This window comes from Oncorhynchus clarkii, unplaced genomic scaffold (genome assembly GCF_045791955.1).
Source record: "Oncorhynchus clarkii lewisi isolate Uvic-CL-2024 unplaced genomic scaffold, UVic_Ocla_1.0 unplaced_contig_11402_pilon_pilon, whole genome shotgun sequence".
Lineage (NCBI taxonomy): Eukaryota > Metazoa > Chordata > Actinopteri > Salmoniformes > Salmonidae > Oncorhynchus > Oncorhynchus clarkii.
Genome location: NW_027261130.1, coordinates 5,713 through 29,155, shown reverse-complemented (window position 1 = coordinate 29,155; position 23,443 = coordinate 5,713). Strand labels below are relative to the sequence as shown.

The window sequence follows — 23,443 nt, the reverse complement described above, 5'->3', positions numbered from 1 at the left end:
GTAACAGAACTGGTCGGGGTAACAGAACTGGTCGGGGTATCTAGAACTGGTCAGGTATCTAGAACTATTCGGGGTATCTAGAACTGGTCGGGGTATCTAGAACTGGTCTGGGTATCTAGAACTGGTCTTGGTATCTAGAACTTGTCGGGGTATCTAGAACTGGTCGGGGTATCTAGAACTGGTCGGGGTATCTAGAACTGGTCGGGGTATCTAGAACTGGTTGGGGTAACAGAACTGGTTGGGGTATCTAGATCTGGTTGGGGTAACAGAACTGGTTGGGGTATCTAGATCTGGTCGGGTAGCCAGAACTGGTCGGGGTATCTAGAACTGGTTGGGGTAACAGAACTGGTTGCGGTATCTAGAACTGGTCGGGGTAGCAGAACTGGTTGGGGTATCTAGATCTGGTCAGGGTAGCCAGAACTGGTTGGGGTATCTAGATCTGGTCGGGGTATCTAGAACTGGTCGGGGTATCTAGAACTGGTCGGGGTATCTAGAACTGTTCGAGGTAACAGAACTGGTCGGGGTAACAGAACTGGTCGGGGTATCTAGAACTGATCGGGGTATCTAGATCTGGTCGGGGTATCTAGAACTGGTCGGGGTATCTAGAACTGGTCGCGGTATCTAGATCTGGTCGGGGTAACAGAACTGGTCGGGGTAACAGAACTGGTCGGGGTATCTAGAACTGGTCAGGTATCTAGAACTATTCGGGGTATCTAGAACTGGTCGGGGTATCTAGAACTGGTCGGGGTATCTAGATCTGGTCGGGGTATCTAGAAATGTTTGGGGTAACAAAACTGGTCGAGGTAACAGAACTGGTTGGGGTATCTAGAACTGGTCGGGGTAACAGAACTGGTCGGGGTATCTAGAACTGTTCGGGGTAACAGAATTGGTCGGGGTAACAGAACTGGTCGGGGTAACTAGATCTGGTCGGGGTAACAGAACTGGTCGGGGTATCTAGATCTGGTCGGGGTATCTAGAGCTGGTCGGGGTATCTAGAACTGGTCGGGGTATCTAGAACTGTTCAGGGTATCTAGAACCGTTCGGGGTAACAGAACTGTTCGGGGTAACAGAACTGGTCGGGGTAACAGAACTGGTTGGGGTATCTAGAACTGGTCGGGGTATCTAGGACTGGTCGGGGTATCTAGAACTGGTCGGGGTATCTAGAACTGGTCGGGGTATCTAGAACTGGTCGAGGTATCTAGAACTGGTCGGGGTAACAGAACTGGTCGGGGTATCTAGGACTGGTCGGGGTATCTAGAACTGGTCGGGTATCTAGAACTGGTCGGGGTATCTAGAACTTGTCGGGGTAACAGAACTGGTCGGGGTATCTAGAACTGGTCGGGTTATCTAGAACTGGTTGGGGTATCTAGAACTGGTTGGGGTATCTAGAACTGTTCGAGGTAACAGAACTGGTCGGGGTAACAGAACTGGTCGGGGTATCTAGAACTGATCGGGGTATCTAGATCTGGTCGGGGTATCTAGAACTGGTCGGGGTATCTAGAACTGGTCGGGGTATCTAGAACTGGTCGGGGTATCTAGATCTGGTCGGGGTATCTAGAACTGGTCGGGGTATCTAGAACTGGTCGGGGTAACAGAACTGGTCGGGGTAACAGAACTGGTCAGGTATCTAGAACTATTCGGGGTATCTAGAACTGGTCGGGGTATCTAGAACTGGTCGGGGTATCTAGATCTGGTCGGGGTATCTAGAAATGTTCGGGGTAACAAAACTGGTCGAGGTAACAGAACTGGTTGGGGTATCTAGAACTGGTCGGGGTAACAGAACTGGTCGGGGTATCTAGAACTGTTCGGGGTAACAGAACTGGTCTGGGTAACAGAACTGGTCGGGGTAACTAGATCTGGTCGGGGTAACAGAACTGGTCGGGGTAACTAGATCGGGTCGGGTTAACAGAACTGGTTGGGTTATCTAGAACTGGTCGGGGTATCTAGAACTGGTCGGGGTATCTAGAACTGGTCGGGGTATCTAGAACTGGTCGAGGTAACAGAACTGGTCGGGGTATCTAGAACTGGTCGGGTATCTAGAACTATGCGTGGTATCTAGAACTGGTCGGGGTATCTAGAACTGGTCGGGGTATCTAGAACTGGTTGGGGTATCTAGAACTGTTCGGGGTATCTAGAACTGTTCGGGGTAACAGAACTGGTCGGGGTAACAGAACTGGTCGGGGTATCTAGAACTGGTCGGGGTTATCTAGAACTGGTCGGGGTAACAGAACTGGTCGGGGTATCTAGATCTGGTCGGGGTATCTAGAACTGGTCGGGGTAACAGAACTGGTCGAGGTAACAGAACTGGTCGGGTATCTAGAACTATGCGGGTATCTAGAACTGGTCGGGGTATCTAGAACTGGTTGGGGTAACAGAACTGGTCGGGGTATCTAGAACTGGTTGGGGTAACAGAACTGGTCGGGTATCTAGAACTGGTCGGGGTATCTAGAACTGGTCGGGGTATCTAGAACTGGTCGGGGTATCTAGAACTGTTCGGGGTAACAGAACTGGTCGGGGTAACAGAACTGGTCGGGGTATCTAGAACTGGTCGGGTATCTAGAACTATTCGGGGTAACAGAACTGGTCGGGGTATCTAGAACTGGTCGGGGTATCTAGAACTGGTCGGGGTAACAGAACTGGTCGGGGTATCTAGAACTGGTCGGGGTATCTAGAACTGGTTGGGGTATCTAGAACTGGTTGGGGTATCTATAACTGTTCGGGTAACAGAACTGGTCGGGGTAACAGAACTGGTCGGGGTATCTAGAACTGATCGGGGTATCTAGATCTGGTCGGGGTCTCTAGAACTGGTCGGGGTATCTAGAACTGGTCGGGGTATCTAGAACTGGTCGGGGTAACAGACCTGGTCGGGGTATCTAGAACTGGTCGGGTATCTAGAACTATGCGTGGTATCTAGAACTGGTCGGGGTATCTAGAACTGGTCGGGGTATCTAGAACTGTTCGGGGTATCTAGAACTGTTCGGGGAAACAGAACTGGTCGGGGTAACAGAACTGGTCAGGGTTTCTAGAACTGGTCGGGTATCTAGAACTGGTCGGGGTAACAGAACTGGTCGGGGTATCTAGATCTGGTCGGGGTATCTAGAACTGGTCGGGGTAACAGAACTGGTCGAGGTAACAGAACTGGTCGAGGTATCTAGAACTGGTCGGGTATCTAGAACTATGCCGGGTATCTAGAATTGGTCGGGGTATCTAGAACTGGTTGGGGTAACAGAACTGGTCGGGGTATTTAGAACTGGTTGGGGTAACAGAACTGGTCGGGGTATCTAGAACTGGTCGGGGTATCTAGAACTGGTTGGGGTATCTAGAACTGGTTGGGGTATCTAGAACTGGTCGGGGTATCTAGAACTGGTCGGGGTAACAGAACTGGTCGGGGTAACAGAACTGGTCGGGGTATCTAGAACTGGTCAGGTATCTAGAACTATTCGGGGTATCTAGAACTGGTCGGGGTATCTAGAACTGGTCTGGGTATCTAGAACTGGTCTTGGTATCTAGAACTTGTCGGGGTATCTAGAACTGGTCGGGGTATCTAGAACTGGTCGGGGTATCTAGAACTGGTCGGGGTATCTAGAACTGGTTGGGGTAACAGAACTGGTTGGGGTATCTAGATCTGGTTGGGGTAACAGAACTGGTTGGGGTATCTAGATCTGGTCGGGTAGCCAGAACTGGTCGGGGTATCTAGAACTGGTTGGGGTAACAGAACTGGTTGCGGTATCTAGAACTGGTCGGGGTAGCAGAACTGGTTGGGGTATCTAGATCTGGTCAGGGTAGCCAGAACTGGTTGGGGTATCTAGATCTGGTCGGGGTATCTAGAACTGGTCGGGGTATCTAGAACTGGTCGGGGTATCTAGAACTGTTCGAGGTAACAGAACTGGTCGGGGTAACAGAACTGGTCGGGGTATCTAGAACTGATCGGGGTATCTAGATCTGGTCGGGGTATCTAGAACTGGTCGGGGTATCTAGAACTGGTCGGGGTATCTAGATCTGGTCGGGGTAACAGAACTGGTCGGGGTAACAGAACTGGTCGGGGTATCTAGAACTGGTCAGGTATCTAGAACTATTCGGGGTATCTAGAACTGGTCGGGGTATCTAGAACTGTTCGAGGTAACAGAACTGGTCGGGGTAACAGAACTGGTCGGGGTATCTAGAACTGATCGGGGTATCTAGATCTGGTCGGGGTATCTAGAACTGGTCGGGGTATCTAGAACTGGTCGGGGTATCTAGATCTGGTCGGGGTAACAGAACTGGTCGGGGTAACAGAACTGGTCGGGGTATCTAGAACTGGTCAGGTATCTAGAACTATTCGGGGTATCTAGAACTGGTCGGGGTATCTAGAACTGGTCGGGGTATCTAGATCTGGTCGGGGTATCTAGAAATGTTTGGGGTAACAAAACTGGTCGAGGTAACAGAACTGGTTGGGGTATCTAGAACTGGTCGGGGTAACAGAACTGGTCGGGGTATCTAGAACTGTTCGGGGTAACAGAATTGGTCGGGGTAACAGAACTGGTCGGGGTAACTAGATCTGGTCGGGGTAACAGAACTGGTCGGGGTATCTAGATCTGGTCGGGGTATCTAGAGCTGGTCGGGGTATCTAGAACTGGTCGGGGTATCTAGAACTGTTCAGGGTATCTAGAACCGTTCGGGGTAACAGAACTGTTCGGGGTAACAGAACTGGTCGGGGTAACAGAACTGGTTGGGGTATCTAGAACTGGTCGGGGTATCTAGGACTGGTCGGGGTATCTAGAACTGGTCGGGGTATCTAGAACTGGTCGGGGTATCTAGAACTGGTCGAGGTATCTAGAACTGGTCGGGGTAACAGAACTGGTCGGGGTATCTAGGACTGGTCGGGGTATCTAGAACTGGTCGGGTATCTAGAACTGGTCGGGGTATCTAGAACTTGTCGGGGTAACAGAACTGGTCGGGGTATCTAGAACTGGTCGGGTTATCTAGAACTGGTTGGGGTATCTAGAACTGGTTGGGGTATCTAGAACTGTTCGAGGTAACAGAACTGGTCGGGGTAACAGAACTGGTCGGGGTATCTAGAACTGATCGGGGTATCTAGATCTGGTCGGGGTATCTAGAACTGGTCGGGGTATCTAGAACTGGTCGGGGTATCTAGATCTGGTCGGGGTATCTAGAACTGGTCGGGGTATCTAGAACTGGTCGGGGTAACAGAACTGGTCGGGGTAACAGAACTGGTCGGGGTATCTAGAACTGGTCAGGTATCTAGAACTATTCAGGGTATTTAGAACTGGTCTTGGTATCTAGAACTGTTCGGGGTAACAGAACTGGTCGAGGTAACAGAACTGGTCGGGGTGTCTAGAACTGGTCGGTGTAACAGAACTGGTCGGGGTAACAGAACTGGTCGGGGTAACTAGATCTGGTCGGGTTAACAGAACTGGTTGGGGTATCTAGGACTGGTCGGGGAATCTAGAACTGGTCGGGGTATCTAGAACTGTTCGGGATATCTAGATCTGGTCGGGGTATCTAGAAATGTTCGGGGTAACAAAACTGGTCGAGGTAACAGAACTGGTTGGGGTATCTAGAACTGGTCGGGGTAACAGAACTGGTCGGGGTATCTAGAACTGTTCGGGGTAACAGAACTGGTCGGGGTAACAGAACTGGTCGGGGTAACTAGATCTGGTCGGGGTAACAGAACTGGTCGGGGTAACACAACTGGTCGAGGTAACAGAACTGGTTGGGGTAACAGAATTGGTTGGGGTATCTAGATCTGGTCAGGGTAACAGAACTGGTTGGGGTATCTAGAACTGGTCAGGGTAGCAGAACTGGTTGGGGTATCTAGATCTGGTCAGGGTAGCCAGAACTGGTTGGGGTATCTAGATCTGGTCGGGGTATCTAGATCTGGTCGGGGTATCTAGAACTGGTTGGGGTATCTAGATCTGGTCAGGGTAGCCAGAACTGGTTGGGGTATCTAGATCTGGTCGGGGTATCTAGATCTGGTCGGGGTATCTAGAACTGGTCGGGGTATCTAGAACTGGTCGGGGTATCTAGAACTGGTCGGGGTATCTAGATCTGGTCGGGGTATCTAGAGCTGGTCGGGGTATCTAGAACTGTTCGGGGTATCTAGAACTGTTCGGGGTAACAGAACTGTTCGGGGTAACAGAACTGGTCGGGGTAACAGAACTGGTCGGGGTATCTAGAACTGGTCGGGGTATCTAGGACTGGTCGGGGTAACAGAACTGGTCGGGTATCTAGAACTGGTTGGGGTATCTAGAACTGGTTGGGGTATCTAGAACTGGTCGGGGTATCTAGATCTGGTCGGGGTATCTAGAACTGTTCGGGGTAACAGAACTGGTCGAGGTAACAGAACTGGTCGGGGTATCTAGAACTGGTCGGGGTAAAAGAACTGGTCGGGGTAACAGAACTGGTCGGGGTATCTAGAACTGGTCGGGGTATCTAGAACTGGTCGGGGTAACAGAACTGGTCGGGGTATCTAGAACTGGTCGGGGTATCTAGAACTGGTCGGGGTATCTAGAACTGGTTGGGGTATCTAGAACTGGTCGGGGTATCTAGATCTGGTCGGGGTATCTAGAACTGGTCGGGGTATCTAGAACTGGTCGGGGTATCTAGAACTGGTCGGTGTAACAGAACTGGTCGGGGTAACAGAACTGGTCGGGGTAACAGAACTGGTCGGGGTAACAGAACTGGTCGGGGTAACACAACTGGTCGAGGTAACAGAACTGGTTGGGGTAACAGAATTGGTTGGGGTATCTAGATCTGGTCAGGGTAACAGAACTGGTTGGGGTATCTAGAACTGGTCAGGGTAGCAGAACTGGTTGGGGTATCTAGATCTGGTCAGGGTAGCCAGAACTGGTTGGGGTATCTAGATCTGGTCGGGGTATCTAGATCTGGTCGGGGTATCTAGAACTGGTTGGGGTATCTAGATCTGGTCAGGGTAGCCAGAACTGGTTGGGGTATCTAGATCTGGTCGGGGTATCTAGATCTGGTCGGGGTATCTAGAACTGGTCGGGGTATCTAGAACTGGTCGGGGTATCTAGAACTGGTCGGGGTATCTAGATCTGGTCGGGGTATCTAGAGCTGGTCGGGGTATCTAGAACTGTTCGGGGTATCTAGAACTGTTCGGGGTAACAGAACTGTTCGGGGTAACAGAACTGGTCGGGGTAACAGAACTGGTCGGGGTATCTAGAACTGGTCGGGGTATCTAGGACTGGTCGGGGTAACAGAACTGGTCGGGTATCTAGAACTGGTTGGGGTATCTAGAACTGGTTGGGGTATCTAGAACTGGTCGGGGTATCTAGATCTGGTCGGGGTATCTAGAACTGTTCGGGGTAACAGAACTGGTCGAGGTAACAGAACTGGTTGGGGTATCTAGAACTGGTCGGGGTAAAAGAACTGGTCGGGGTAACAGAACTGGTCGGGGTATCTAGAACTGGTCGGGGTATCTAGAACTGGTCGGGGTAACAGAACTGGTCGGGGTATCTAGAACTGGTCGGGGTATCTAGAACTGGTCGGGGTATCTAGAACTGGTTGGGGTATCTAGAACTGGTCGGGGTATCTAGATCTGGTCGGGGTATCTAGAACTGGTCGGGGTATCTAGAACTGGTCGGGGTATCTAGAACTGGTCGGTGTAACAGAACTGGTCGGGGTAACAGAACTGGTCGGGGTAACAGAACTGGTCGGGGTAACTAGAACTGGTCCGGTATCTAGAACTATTCAGGGTATTTAGAACTGGTCTTGGTATCTAGAACTGGTCGAGGTATCTAGAACTGGTCGGGGTATCTAGAACTGTTCGGGGTAACAGAACTGGTCGAGGTAACAGAACTGGTCGGGGTGTCTAGAACTGGTCGGTGTAACAGAACTGGTCGGGGTAACAGAACTGGTCGGGGTAACTAGATCTGGTCGGGTTAACAGAACTGGTTGGGGTATCTAGGACTGGTCGGGGAATCTAGAACTGGTCGGGGTATCTAGAACTGTTCGGGATATCTAGAACTGTTCGGGGTAACAGAACTGTTCGGGGTAACAGAACTGGTCGGGGTAACAGAACTGGTCGGGGTATCTAGAACTGGTCGGGGTATCTAGATCTGGTCGGGGTATCTAGAACTGTTCGGGGTAATAGAACTGGTCGAGGTAACAGAACTGGTCGGGGTATCTAGAACTGGTCGGGGTAACAGAACTGGTCGGGGTAACAGAACTGGTCCGGGTATCTAGAACTGGTCAGGGTATCTAGAACTGGTCGGGGTAACAGAACTAGTCGGGGTATCTAGAACTGGTCGGGGTATCTAGAACTGGTCGGGGTATCTAGAACTGGTTGGGGTATCTAGAACTGGTCGGGGTATCTAGATCTGGTCGGGGTATCTAGAACTGGTCGGGGTATCTAGAACTGGTCGGGGTAACAGAACTGGTCGGGGTATCTAGAACTGGTCGGGGTATCTAGAACTGGTCGGGGTAACAGAACTGGTCGGGGTATCTAGATCTGGTCGGGGTATCTAGAACTGGTCGGGGTATCTAGAACTGGTCGGGGTATCTAGAACTGGTCGGGGTATCTAGATCTGGTCGGGGTATCTAGAACTGGTCGGGTTATCTAGAACTGGTCGGGTTATCTAGAACTGGTCGGGGTAACAGAACTGGTCGGGGTAACAGAACTGGTCGGGGTAACAGAACTGGTTGGGGTAACAGAACTGGTCGGGGTATCTAGAACTGGTCGGGTATCTAGAACTATTCGGGGTATTTAGAACTGGTCGGGGTATCTAGAACTGGTCGGGGTATCTAGATCTGGTCGGGGTATCTAGAACTGGTCGGGGTATCTAGAACTGGTCGGGGTATCTAGAACTGGTCGGGGTATCTAGATCTGGTCGGGGTATCTAGAACTGGTCGGGTTATCTAGAACTGGTCGGGTTATCTAGAACTGGTCGGGGTAACAGAACTGGTCGGGGTAACAGAACTGGTCGGGGTAACAGAACTGGTTGGGGTAACAGAACTGGTCGGGGTATCTAGAACTGGTCGGGTATCTAGAACTATTCGGGGTATTTAGAACTGGTCGGGGTATCTAGAACTGGTCGGGGTAACAGAACTGGTCGGGGTATCCAGAACTGGTCGGGGTATCTAGAACTGGTCGGGGTAACAGAACTGGTCGGGGTATCTAGATCTGGTCGGGGTATCTAGAACTGGTCGGGGTATCTAGAACTGGTCGGGGTATCTAGAACTGGTCGGGGTATCTAGATCTGGTCGGGGTATCTAGAACTGGTCGGGTTATCTAGAACTGGTCGGGGTAACAGAACTGGTCGGGGTAACAGAACTGGTTGGGGTAACAGAACTGGTCGGGGTATCTAGAACTGGTCGGGTATCTAGAACTATTCGGGGTATTTAGAACTGGTCGGGGTATCTAGAACTGGTCGGGGTATCTAGAACTGGTCTTGGTATCTAGAACTGGTCGAGGTATCTAGAACTGGTCGGGGTATCTAGAACTGTTCGGGGTAACAGAACTGGTCGATTTAACAGAACTGGTCGGGGTGTCTAGAACTGGTCGGGGTAACAGAACTGGTCGGGGTAACAGAACTGGTCGGGGTAACTAGATCGGGTCGGGTTAACAGAACTGGTTGGGTTATCTAGAACTGGTCGGGGTATCTAGAACTGGTCAGGGTATCTAGAACTGGTCGGGGTATCTAGAACTGGTCGAGGTAACAGAACTGGTCGGGGTATCTAGAACTGGTCGGGTATCTAGAACTATGCGTGGTATCTAGAACTGGTCGGGGTATCTAGAACTGGTCGGGGTATCTAGAACTGGTTGGGGTATCTAGAACTGTTCGGGGTATCTAGAACTGTTCGGGGTAACAGAACTGGTCGGGGTAACAGAACTGGTCGGGGTATCTAGAACTGGTCGGGGTTATCTAGAACTGGTCGGGGTAACAGAACTGGTCGGGGTATCTAGATCTGGTCGGGGTATCTAGAACTGGTCGGGGTAACAGAACTGGTCGAGGTAACAGAACTGGTCGGGTATCTAGAACTATGCGGGTATCTAGAACTGGTCGGGGTATCTAGAACTGGTTGGGGTAACAGAACTGGTCGGGGTATCTAGAACTGGTTGGGGTAACAGAACTGGTCGGGTATCTAGAACTGGTCGGGGTATCTAGAACTGGTCGGGGTATCTAGAACTGTTCGGGGTATCTAGAACTGTTCGGGGTAACAGAACTGGTCGGGGTAACAGAACTGGTCGGGGTATCTAGAACTGGTCGGGTATCTAGAACTATTCGGGGTAACAGAACTGGTCGGGGTATCTAGAACTGGTCGGGGTATCTAGAACTGGTCGGGGTAACAGAACTGGTCGGGGTATCTAGAACTGGTCGGGGTATCTAGAACTGGTTGGGGTATCTAGAACTGGTTGGGGTATCTATAACTGTTCGGGTAACAGAACTGGTCGGGGTAACAGAACTGGTCGGGGTATCTAGAACTGATCGGGGTATCTAGATCTGGTCGGGGTATCTAGAACTGGTCGGGGTATCTAGAACTGGTCGGGGTATCTAGAACTGGTCGGGGTAACAGAACTGGTCGGGGTATCTAGAACTGGTCGGGTATCTAGAACTATGCGTGGTATCTAGAACTGGTCGGGGTATCTAGAACTGGTCGGGGTATCTAGAACTGTTCGGGGTATCTAGAACTGTTCGGGGAAACAGAACTGGTCGGGGTAACAGAACTGGTCAGGGTTTCTAGAACTGGTCGGGTATCTAGAACTGGTCGGGGTAACAGAACTGGTCGGGGTATCTAGATCTGGTCGGGGTATCTAGAACTGGTCGGGGTAACAGAACTGGTCGAGGTAACAGAACTGGTCGAGGTATCTAGAACTGGTCGGGTATCTAGAACTATGCCGGGTATCTAGAATTGGTCGGGGTATCTAGAACTGGTTGGGGTAACAGAACTGGTCGGGGTATTTAGAACTGGTTGGGGTAACAGAACTGGTCGGGGTATCTAGAACTGGTCGGGGTATCTAGAACTGGTTGGGGTATCTAGAACTGGTTGGGGTATCTAGAACTGGTCGGGGTATCTAGAACTGGTCGGGGTAACAGAACTGGTCGGGGTAACAGAACTGGTCGGGGTATCTAGAACTGGTCAGGTATCTAGAACTATTCGGGGTATCTAGAACTGGTCGGGGTATCTAGAACTGGTCTGGGTATCTAGAACTGGTCTTGGTATCTAGAACTTGTCGGGGTATCTAGAACTGGTCGGGGTATCTAGAACTGGTCGGGGTATCTAGAACTGGTCGGGGTATCTAGAACTGGTTGGGGTAACAGAACTGGTTGGGGTATCTAGATCTGGTCGGGGTAACAGAACTGGTTGGGGTATCTAGATCTGGTCGGGTAGCCAGAACTGGTCGGGGTATCTAGAACTGGTTGGGGTAACAGAACTGGTTGCGGTATCTAGAACTGGTCGGGGTAGCAGAACTGGTTGGGGTATCTAGATCTGGTCAGGGTAGCCAGAACTGGTTGGGGTATCTAGATCTGGTCGGGGTATCTAGAACTGGTCGGGGTATCTAGAACTGGTCGGGGTATCTAGAACTGGTCGGGGTAATTAGATCTGGTCGGGGTATCTAGAGCTGGTCGGGGTATCTAGAACTGTTTGGGGTATCTAGAACTTTTCGGGGTAACAGAACTGTTCGGGGTAACAGAACTGGTCGGGGTAACAGAACTGGTCGGGGTATCTAGAACTGGTCGGGGTATCTAGGACTGGTCGGGGTAACAGAACTGGCCGGGTATCTAGAACTGGTTAGGGTATCTAGAACTGGTTGGGGTATCTAGATCTGGTCGGGGTATCTAGAACTGGTCGGGGTATCTAGAACTGGTCGGGGTATCTAGAACTGGTCGGGGTAACAGAACTGGTCGGGGTATCTAGAACTGGTCGGGGTATCTAGAACTGGTTGGGGTATCTAGAACTGGTTGGGGTATCTATAACTGTTCGGGGTAACAGAACTGGTCGGGGTAACAGAACTGGTCGGGGTAACAGAACTGGTCGGGGTATCTAGAACTGGTCGGGGTATCTAGAACTGGTCGGGGTAACAGAACTGGTAGGGGTATCTAGAACTGGTCGGGGTATCTAGAACTGGTTGGGGTATCTAGAACTGGTTGGGGTATCTATAACTGTTCGGGGTAACAGAACTGGTCGGGGTAACAGAACTGGTCGGGGTATCTAGAACTGATCGGGGTATCTAGATCTGGTCGGGGTATCTAGAACTGGTCGGGGTATCTAGAACTGTTCGGGGTATCTAGAACTGTTCGGGGAAACAGAACTGGTCGGGGTAACAGAACTGGTCAGGGTTTCTAGAACTGGTCGGGTATCTAGAACTGGTCGGGGTAACAGAACTGGTCGGGGTATCTAGATCTGGTCGGGGTATCTAGAACTGGTCGGGGTAACAGAACTGGTCGAGGTAACAGAACTGGTCGAGGTATCTAGAACTGGTCGGGTATCTAGAACTATGCCGGGTATCTAGAATTGGTCGGGGTATCTAGAACTGGTTGGGGTAACAGAACTGGTCGGGGTATCTAGAACTGGTTGGGGTAACAGAACTGGTCGGGGTATCTAGAACTGGTCGGGGTATCTAGAACTGGTTTGGGTAACAGAACTGGTCGGGGTATCTAGAACTGGTCGGGGTATCTAGAACTGGTCGGGGTATCTAGAACTGGTCGGGGTAACAGAACTGGTCGGGGTATCTAGAACTGGTCGGGGTATCTAGAACTGGTCGGGGTATCTAGAACTGGTCGGGGTAACAGAACTGGTCGGGGTATCTAGAACTGGTCGGGGTATCTAGAACTGGTCAGGGTATCTAGAACTGGTCGGGGTAACAGAACTGGTCGGGGTAACAGAACTGGTCGGGGTATCTAGAACTGGTCAGGTATCTAGAACTATTCGGGGTATCTAGAACTGGTCGGGGTATCTAGAACTGGTCTTGGTATCTAGAACTGGTCGGGGTATCTAGAACTGGTCGGGGTATCTAGAACTGGTCGGGGTATCTAGAACTGGTCGGGGTATCTAGAACTGGTTGGGGTAACAGAACTGGTTGGGGTATCTAGATCTGGTCGGGGTAACAGAACTGGTTGGGGTATCTAGATCTGGTCGGGTAGCCAGAACTGGTCGTGGTATCTAGAACTGGTTGGGGTAACAGAACTGGTTGGGGTATCTAGAACTGGTCGGGGTAGCAGAACTGGTTGGGGTATCTAGAACTGGTTGGGGTAACAGAATTGGTTGCGGTATCTAGATCTGGTCAGGGTAACAGAACTGGTTGGAGTATCTAGAACTGGTCGGGGTAGCAGAACTGGTTGGGGTATCTAGATCTGGTCAGGGTAGCCAGAACTGGTTGGGGTATCTAGATCTGGTCGGGGTATCTAGAACTGGTCGGGGTATCTAGAACTGTTCGGGGTATCTAGAACTGGTCGGGGTATCTAGATCTGGTCGGGGTATCTAGAGCTGGTCAGGGTATCTAGAACTGTTCGGGGTATCTAGAACTGGTCGGGGTAACAGAACTGGTCGGGGTATCTAGAACTGGTCGGGTATCTAGAACTATGCGTGGTATCTATAACTGGTTGGGGTATCTAGAACTGGTCGGGGTATCTAGAACTGGTTGGGGTATCTAGAACTGTTCGGGGTATCTAGAACTGTTCGGGGAAACAGAACTGGTCGGGGTAACAGAACTGGTCAGGGTTTCTAGAACTGGTCGGGTATCTAGAACTGGTCGGGGTAACAGAACTGGTCGGGGTATCTAGATCTGGTCGGGGTATCTAGAACTGGTCGGGGTAACAGAACTGGTCGAGGTAACAGAACTGGTCGAGGTATCTAGAACTGGTCGGGTATCTAGAACTATGCCGGGTATCTAGAATTGGTCGGGGTATCTAGAACTGGTTGGGGTAACAGAACTGGTCGGGGTATCTAGAACTGGTTGGGGTAACAGAACTGGTCCGGGTATCTAGAACTGGTCGGGGTATCTAGAACTGGTTGGGGTATCTAGAACTGGTCGGGGTATCTAGAACTGGTCGGGGTAACAGAACTGGTCGGGGTAACAGAACTGGCCGGGGTATCTAGAACTGGTCGGGGTATCTAGAACTGGTCGGGGTAACAGAACTGGTCGGGGTATCTAGAACTGGTCGGGGTATCTAGAACTGGTCAGGGTATCTAGAACTGGTCGGGGTAACAGAACTGGTCGGGGTAACAGAACTGGTCGGGGTATCTAGAACTGGTCAGGTATCTAGAACTATTCGGGGTATCTAGAACTGGTCGGGGTATCTAGAACTGGTCTGGGTATCTAGAACTGGTCTTTGTATCTAGAACTGGTCGGGGTATCTAGAACTGGTCGGGGTATCTAGAACTGGTCGGGGTATCTAGAACTGGTTGGGGTAACAGAACTGGTTGGGGTATCTAGATCTGGTCGGGGTAACAGAACTGGTTGGGGTATCTAGATCTGGTCGGGTAGCCAGAACTGGTCGGGGTATCTAGAACTGGTTGGGGTAACAGAACTGGTTGGGGTATCTAGAACTGGTCGGGGTAGCAGAACTGGTTGGGGTATCTAGAACTGGTTGGGGTAACAGAATTGGTTGCGGTATCTAGATCTGGTCAGGGTAACAGAACTGGTTGGGGTATCTAGAACTGGTCGGGGTAGAAGAACTGGTTTGGGTATCTAGATCTGGTCAGGGTAGCCAGAACTGGTTGGGGTATCTAGATCTGGTCGGGGTATCTAGAACTGGTCGGGGTATCTAGAACTGTTCGGGGTATCTAGAACTGGTCGGGGTATCTAGATCTGGTCGGGGTATCTAGAGCTGGTCAGGGTATCTAGAACTGTTCGGGGTATCTAGAACTGTTCGGGGTAACAGAACTGTTCGGGGTAACAGAACTGGTCGGGGTAACAGAACTGGTCGGGGTATCTAGAACTGGTCGGGGTATCTAGGACTGGTCGGGGTAACGGAACTGGCCGGGTATCTAGAACTGGTTAGGGTATCTAGAACTGGTTGGGGTATCTAGAACTGGTCGGGGTATCTAGAACTGGTCGGGGTATCTAGAACTGGTCGGGGTATCTAGAACTGGTCGGGGTATCTAGATCTGGTCGGGGTATCTAGAACTGGTCGGGGTATCTAGAACTGGTCGGGGTAACAGAACTGGTCGGGGTAACAGAACTGGTCGGGGTAACAGAACTGGTCGCGGTATCTAGAACTGGTCGGGGTATCTAGAACTGTTCGGGGTATCTAGAACTGGTCGGGGTTTCTAGAACTCGTCGGGGTAGCAGAACTTGTCGGGTTAACAGAACTGGTCGGGGTATCTAGATCTGGTCAGGGTATCTAGAACTGGTCGGGGTAACAGAACTGGTCGAGGTAACAGAACTGGTCGGGGTATCTAGAACTGGTCGGGTATCTAGAACTATGCGGGTATCTAGAACTGGTCGGGGTATCTAGAACTGGTCGGGGTAACAGAACTGGTCGGGGTATCTAGAACTGGTTGGGGTAACAGAACTGGTCGGGGTATCTAGAACTGGTCGGGGTATCTAGAACTGGTCGGGGTATCTAGAACTGGTCGGGGTAACAGAACTGGTCGGGGTATCTAGATCTGGTCGGGGTATCTAGAACTGGTCGGGGTAACAGAACTGGTCGAGGTAACAGAACTGGTCGGGGTATCTAGAACTGGTCGGGTATCTAGAACTATGCGGGTATCTAGAACTGGTCGGGGTATCTAGAACTGGTTGGGGTAACAGAACTGGTCGGGGTATCTAGAACTGGTCGGGGTATCTAGAACTGGTTGGGGTATCTAGAACTGGTCGGGGTATCTAGAACTGGTCGGGGTATCTAGAACTGGTCGGGGTAACAGAACTGGTCGGGGTATCTAGAACTGGTCGGGGTATCTAGAACTGGTTGGGGTATCTAGAACTGGTTGGGGTATCTAGAACTGTTCGAGGTAACAGAACTGGTCGGGGTAACAGAACTGGTTGGGGTTTCTAGAACTGGTCGGGGTATCTAGAACTGGTCGGGGTATCTAGATCTGGTCGGGGTATCTAGAACTGGTCGGGGTATCTAGAACTGGTCGGGGTATCTAGAACTGGTCGGGGTAACAGAACTGGTCGGGGTAACAGAACTGGTCGGGGTATCTAGAACTGGTCAGGAATCTAGAACTATTCGGGGTATCTAGAACTGGTCGGGGTATCTAGAACTGGTCTGGGTATCTAGAACTGGTCTTGGTATCTAGAACTGGTCGGGGTATCTAGAACTGGTTGGGGTATCTAGAACTGGTCTTGGTATCTAGAACTGGTCGGGGTATCTAGAACTGGTTGGGGTATCTAGAACTGGTCGGGGTATCTAGATCTGGTCGGGGTATCTAGAACTGGTCGGGGTATCTAGAACTGGTCGGGGTATCTAGAACTGGTCGGGGTAACAGAACTGGTCGGGGTATCTAGAACTGGTCGGGGTATCTAGAACTGGTCGGGGTAACAGAACTGGTCGGGGTATCTAGAACTGGTCGGGGTATCTAGAACTGGTCGGGGTATCTAGAACTGGTCGTGGTATCTAGAACTGGTCGGGGTATCTAGATCTGGTCGGGGTCTCTAGAACTGGTCGGGGTATCTAGACCTGGTCGGGGTAACAGAACTGGTCGGGGTAACAGAACTGGTCGGGGTAACAGAACTGGTCGGGGTATCTAGAACTGGTCGGGTATCTAGAACTATTCGGGATATTTAGAACTGGTCGGGGTATCTAGAACTGGTCGGGGTATCTAGAACTGGTCTTGGTATCTAGAACTGGTCGAGGTATCTAGAACTGGTCGGGGCATCTAGAACTGTTCGGGGTAACAAAACTGGTCGAGGTAACAGAACTGGTCGGGGTGTCTAGAACTGGTCGGGGTAACAGAACTGGTCGGGGTAACAGAACTGGTCGGGGTAACTAGATCGGGTCGGGTTAACAGAACTGGCTGGGGTATCTAGAACTGGTCGGGGTATCTAGAACTGGTCGGGGTATCTAGAACTGGTCGGGGTATCTAGACCTGGTCGGGGTAACAGAACTGGTCGGGGTAACAGAACTGGTCGGGGTAACAGAACTGGTCGGGGTATCTAGAACTGGTCGGGTATCTAGAACTATTCGGGGGATTTAGAACTGGTCGGGGTATCTAGAACTGGTCGGGGTATCTAGAACTGGTCTTGGTATCTAGAACTGGTCGAGGTATCTAGAACTGGTCGGGGCATCTAGAACTGTTCGGGGTAACAAAACTGGTCGAGGTAACAGAACTGGTCGGGGTGTCTAGAACTGGTCGGGGTAACAGAACTGGTCGGGGTAACAGAACTGGTCGGGGTAACTAGATCGGGTCGGGTTAACAGAACTGGCTGGGGTTTCTAGAACTGGTCGGGGTATCTAGAACTGGTCGGGGTATCTAGAACTGGTCGGTGTATCTAGAACTGGTCGAGGTAACAGAACTGGTCGGGGTATCTAGAACTGGTCGGGGTATCTAGAACTGGTCGCGGTAACAGAACTGGTCGGGGTATCTAGAACTGGTCGGGGTATCTATAACTGGTTGGGGTATCTAGAACTGGTTGGGGTATCTATAACTGTTCGGGGTATCTAGATCTGGTCGGGGTATCTAGAACTGGTCGGTGTATCTAGAACTGGTCAAGGTAACAGAACTGGTCGGGGTATCTAGAACTGGTCGGGGTATCTAGAACTGGTCGCGGTAACAGAACTGGTCGGGGTATCTAGAACTGGTCGGGGTATCTATAACTGGTTGGGGTATCTATAACTGGTTGGGGTATCTATAACTGTTCGGGGTATCTAGATCTGGTCGGGGTATCTAGAACTGGTCGGGGTATCTAGAACTGGTCGGGGTATCTAGAACTGGTCGGGGTATCTAGAACTGGTCGGGGTATCTAGAACTGGTCGGTGTAACAGAACTGGTCGGGTTATCTAGAACTGGTCGGGTATCTAGAACTATTCGGGGTATCTAGAACTGGTCGGGGTATCTAGAACTGATCTGGGTATCTAGAACTGGTCTTGGTATCTAGAACTGGTCGGGGTATCTAGAACTGGTCGGGGTATCTAGAACTGGTCGGGGTATCTAGAACTGGTCAGGGTATCTAGAACTGGTTGGGGTATCTAGATCTGGTCGGGTCGCCAGAACTGGTCGGGGTATCTAGAACTAGTTGGGGTAACAGAACTGGTTGGGGTATCTAGAACTGGTCGGGGTAGCAGAACTGGTTGGGGTATCTAGAACTGGTTGGGGTAACAGAACTGGTTGGGGTATCTAGATCTGGTCAGGGTAACAGAACTGGTTGGGGTATCTAGAACTGGTCGGGGTAGCAGAACTGGTTGGGGTATCTAGATCTGGTCGGGGTAGCCAGAAATGGTTGGGGTATCTAGATCTGGTCGGGGTAACAGAACTGGTTGTGGTATCTAGATCTGGTCGGGGTATCTAGATCTGGTCGGGGTAACAGAACTGGTTGTGGTATCTAGAACTGGTCGAGGTATCTAGATCTGGTCGGGGTATCTAGATCTGGTTGTGGTATCTAGATCTGGTCGGGGTAGCCAGAACTGGTCAGTGTATCCAATCTTTCGCGCACTCAGTAATCCTCTTTCACACTGGAGCTAGTCCCCTGACAGCTCTCAATTCAATTCAAGTGGCTTTATTGGCATGAGAAACATGTGTTAACATTGCCAAAGCAAGTGAGGTAGATAATATACGAAAGTGAAATAAACAATCAAAATGAACAGTAAACGTCTCGTTCACAGTCAGTTTGTTATCCACATTTCAATCTTTCACGAGGGGCTGGCCGCTTAAATGGATCTGGGTGCGCAGACCCACAAGCCACTTCAGCCTCTCATGATGTGTTCCGTTATTTTTGTGGCCCCCAACCCCTGTCAAAGTTGTCCATCCCTGCTCTACGCAGTCATTAGCTGAGTGTAAGGCACGCGATGCAATGCAGAGTCTCCTACTCCACAGTAAATCCAACTTTTATATATGATTCTTTGTTTAGGCTTCATACGGTTTGATTTGGAGCCTAGCTGATGTCTTGTCTAACATACTGAATGGTAAACAAGTCTGCAAATGAGTTTGAACTTTTCAGCCACGATCATGCAGTGTAGTTAAACACACACGCCCCTGATCAAGTTAATGAGTAGCTGAAATAAAGACCCCCACACACACACACACACACACGCGTATGTAAATTCCTTTCAAAGTCAGCCAGAAGTGTTTGTAGTTATGCAGGAAGTCACGAGAGCCTGCCCAGACGCAGCAGGATCCTGGTAAACCAGGTGATTGTCAAAGGTCATTCGTTCTTTCTATGATGGAACACAGGAACATAATACTGTAGCCAGACTACTGTAGCCAGCATAACATAACCAGACTACTGTAGCCAGCATAACATAACCTGACTACTGTAGCCAGACTACTGTAGCCAGCATAACATAACCAGACTACTGTAGCCAGCATAACATAACCTGACTACTGTAGCCAGCATAACATAACCTGACTACTGTAGCAAGACTACTGTAGCCAGCATAACATAACCTGACTACTGTAGCAAGACTACTGTAGCCAGCATAACATAACCTGACTACTGTAGCCAGACTACTGTAGCCAGCATAACATAACCTGACTACTGTAGCAAGACTACTGTAGCCAGCATAACATAACCTGACTACTGTAGCAAGACTACTGTAGCCAGCATAACATAACCTGACTACTGTAGGAAGACTACTGTAGCCAGCATAACATAACCTGACTACTGTAGCCAGCATAACATAACCTGACTACTGTAGCAAGACTACTGTAGCCAGCATAACATAACCTGACTACTGTAGCCAGCATAACATAACCTGACTACTGTAGCAAGACTACTGTAGCCAGCATAACATAACCAGACTACTGTAGCAAGACTACTGTAGCCAGTGTAACATAACCAGACTACTGTAGCAAGACTACTGTAGCCAGCATAACATAACCAAACTACTGTAGCCAGCATAACATAACCAGACTACTGTAGCCAGCATAACATAACCAGACTACTGTAGCAAGACTACTGTAGCCAGCATAACATAACCAGACTACTGTAGCAAGACTACTGTAGCCAGCATAACATAACCTGACTACTGTAGCCAGCATAACATAACCTGACTACTGTAGCCAGCATAACATAACCTGACTACTGTAGCAAGACTACTGTAGCCAGCATAACATAACCAGACTACTGTAGCAAGACTACTGTAGCCAGCATAACATAACCTGACTACTGTAGCCAGCATAACATAACCTGACTACTGTAGCCAGCATAACATAACCTGACTACTGTAGCCAGCATAACATAACCAGACTAATGTAGCCAGCATAACATAACCAGACTACTGTAGCAAGACTACTGTAGCCAGCATAACATAACCAGACTACTGTAGAAAGACTACTGTAGCCAGTGTAACATAACCAGACTACTGTAGCAAGACTACTGTAGCCAGTGTAACATAACCAGACTACTGTAGCAAGACTTCTGTAGCCAGCATAACATAACCAGACTACTGTAGCCAGCATAACATAACCTGACTACTGTAGCAAGACTACTGTAGCCAGCATAACATAACCAGACTACTGTAGCCAGACTACTGTAGCCAGCATAACATAACCTGACTACTGTAGCCAGCATAACATAACCTGACTACTGTAGCCAGCATAACATAACCTGACTACTGTAGCAAGACTACTGTAGCCAGCATAACATAACCTGACTACTGTAGCCAGCATAACATAACCTGACTACTGTAGCAAGACTACTGTAGCCAGCATAACATAACCAGACTACTGTAGCAAGACTACTGTAGCCAGCATAACATAACCAGACTACTGTAGCAAGACTACTGTAGCCAGTGTAACATAACCAGACTACTGTAGCAAGACTACTGTAGCCAGCATAACATAACCAAACTACTGTAGCCAGCATAACATAACCAGACTACTGTAGCCAGCATAACATAACCAGACTACTGTAGCAAGACTACTGTAGCCAGCATAACATAACCAGACTACTGTAGCAAGACTACTGTAGCCAGCATAACATAACCTGACTACTGTAGCCAGCATACCATAACCTGACTACTGTAGCCAGCATAACATAACCTGACTACTGTAGCAAGACTACTGTAGCCAGCATAACATAACCAGACTACTGTAGCAAGACTACTGTAGCCAGCATAACATAACCTGACTACTGTAGCCAGCATAACATAACCTGACTACTGTAGCCAGCATAACATAACCTGACTACTGTAGCCAGCATAACATAACCTGACTACTGTAGCCAGCATAACATAACCAGACTACTGTAGCCAGCATAACATAACCAGACTACTGTAGCCAGCATAACATAACCAGACTACTGTAGCCAGCATAACATAACCTGACTACTGTAGCCAGCATAACATAACCAGACTACTGTAGCCAGCATAACATAACCAGACTACTGTAGCAAGTAGATTTAATTTGACAAGGTTAGACTATATTCCATAGCAAACAACATATAGGAGAAAGAAGGAATATGTTCAGATATTCATTATTCACGTCTTCCTGCCATCCTGAATCTTTTCAGTTTATATTCCTAGGCTGAGTGGGCTTTTCCACTCACTGAACTTGTCTAGATATGTTTTGGCATACTGCATTATGTTTTTCCTGCTTAACTCACAGACACAATTTTGCCTGAAATGACATCTGAAGCGCCATTGAAACTGAAATGGCGTCTGCTTAGCAATGAGCTGCAGTCAGAAATATCAAAGAAGGATTAAGAGTTAGAAGGAAGGACAACGGGGTGATTTACACTGTTAATATGCTCTGAGGAATTTCAATCCGCTACAATACAGTCTTTTCCAAAGGTTTTTTTCATGCCTTTAATTTCCAAATGGCGTAATTCATCAGAAAAGGAGTTCAAATGTGACATCTCCTTTGGTTTTTCCATCTGTTTATCTGTGACTGGGAGACTCCCGTCCCCACACATTCTGACATCTAATTTTATCTTCTCCTCTCCTCTTCTCCTCTCCATCTCCTTTCCCCCTCTCCTTTCCTTCTCTCCTCTCCTCTCCTCTCCTCTCCTCTCCTCTCCTCTTTTCTCTTTTCCCTCTCCTCTCCTCTCCTCTCCTCTTTTCTCTCCTCTTTTCTCTCCTCTCCTCTCCTCTCCTCTCCTCTCCTCTCCTCTCCTCTCCTCTCCTCTCCTCGCCTCGCCTCGCCTCGCCTCGCCTCTCCTCTCCCCCTCCTCTCCCCTTTTCTCTCCTCTTCTCCTTCTCCTCTTTTCTCTCCTCATCTCCTCTCCTCTCCTCTCCTCTCCTCTCCTCTTTCTCTCTTTCTCTCCTCTCTGATTTCGCTCTTTCTCCTCTCCTCTCCTCTCCTCTCCTCTCCTCACCTCTCCTCTCCTCTCCTCTCCTCTCCTCTCCTCTCCTCTCCTCTCCTCTCCTCTCCTCTCCTCTCATCTCCTCTACTCTCCTCTCCTCTCCTCTCTTCCCTATCTCTTCCTTCTCTCTTTCTCTCCTCTTCTCTCCTCTCTTCCCTCTCTCTTCCCTCTCTCTTCCTCCTCTCCTCTCCTCTCCTCTCCTCTCATCTCCTCTCCTCTACAGTTACCTGGCTGACCAGTGCTGGAATGGCGGCTGCATCTACCTGATCATGCTCCGGAGGATCAAGCGTAAAGCCCCTCTCCCTCCGTGCAATGGAAACGGCAATGCCACCATCACTGGTGGCAGCGGTGGCATCCAAGATGGCCGAAACTCCCTGCACCATAGGAGCAGCGTGTCCTCCGAGCCTCTTCCGACGCAGACCGGTGGCAGCAAACGGACGCGAAAGTTTGGCATCATCGCCCGGTCGACGTTCAATCGTGATAGTAAAGAGCTGGGCCCTAAGAACGACAGCTGGGACGATGGCGGTGGGGAAACGCTGGAGAACGGTTACCGCGGCCACGGAGACTCTGCGATCTCCATGGACACGAGGGTCACGCCCCCAGAGCCTAGTAGCTGCACAACTTCCATGGACACGCCCCCAGAGGAGGAGCCAAGAGAACCGAGGACTGTTCTGCCCCCTCTAGCGATCCCACATCATCTGCAGAACGGGGGAGGAACCGCCACCCTGCCGAATCGCTTCCACAGAGGACTGTCAGAACACAAGACAGAATCTCTCAGCAGTGATGCCTCCTGTCAGGTAAGACAGACAGAATCTCTCAGCAGTGATGCCTCCTGTCAGGTAAGACAGACAGAATCGCTCAGCAGTGACACCTCCTGTCAGGTAAGACAGACAGAATCTCTCAGCAGTGATGCCTCCTGTCAGGTAAGACAGACAGAATCTCTCAGCAGTGACACCTCCTGTCATGTAAGACAGACAGAATCTCTCAGCAGTGATGCCTCCTGTCAGGTAAGACAGACAGAATCTCTCAGCAGTGACACCTCTTGCCAGGTAAGACAGACAGAATCTCTCAGCAGTG

General features: G+C 50.1%; 1 protein-coding gene across 1 annotated transcript in view; it reads left to right on the top strand.

The window, feature by feature from the left end:
* Positions 1 to 23,163, top strand: part of LOC139405146 (PDZ domain-containing protein 2-like) — a gene marked incomplete at its 3' end in the record, with an annotated part of 105,296 nt that extends 82,133 nt beyond the window's left edge. The window contains exon 3 of the mRNA XM_071147566.1: positions 22,590 to 23,163. Coding sequence (XP_071003667.1) covers positions 22,590 to 23,163 — 574 coding nt within the window. The remainder of the gene's footprint in view (positions 1 to 22,589) is intronic.
* Positions 23,164 to 23,443: the final 280 nt, after the last annotated feature.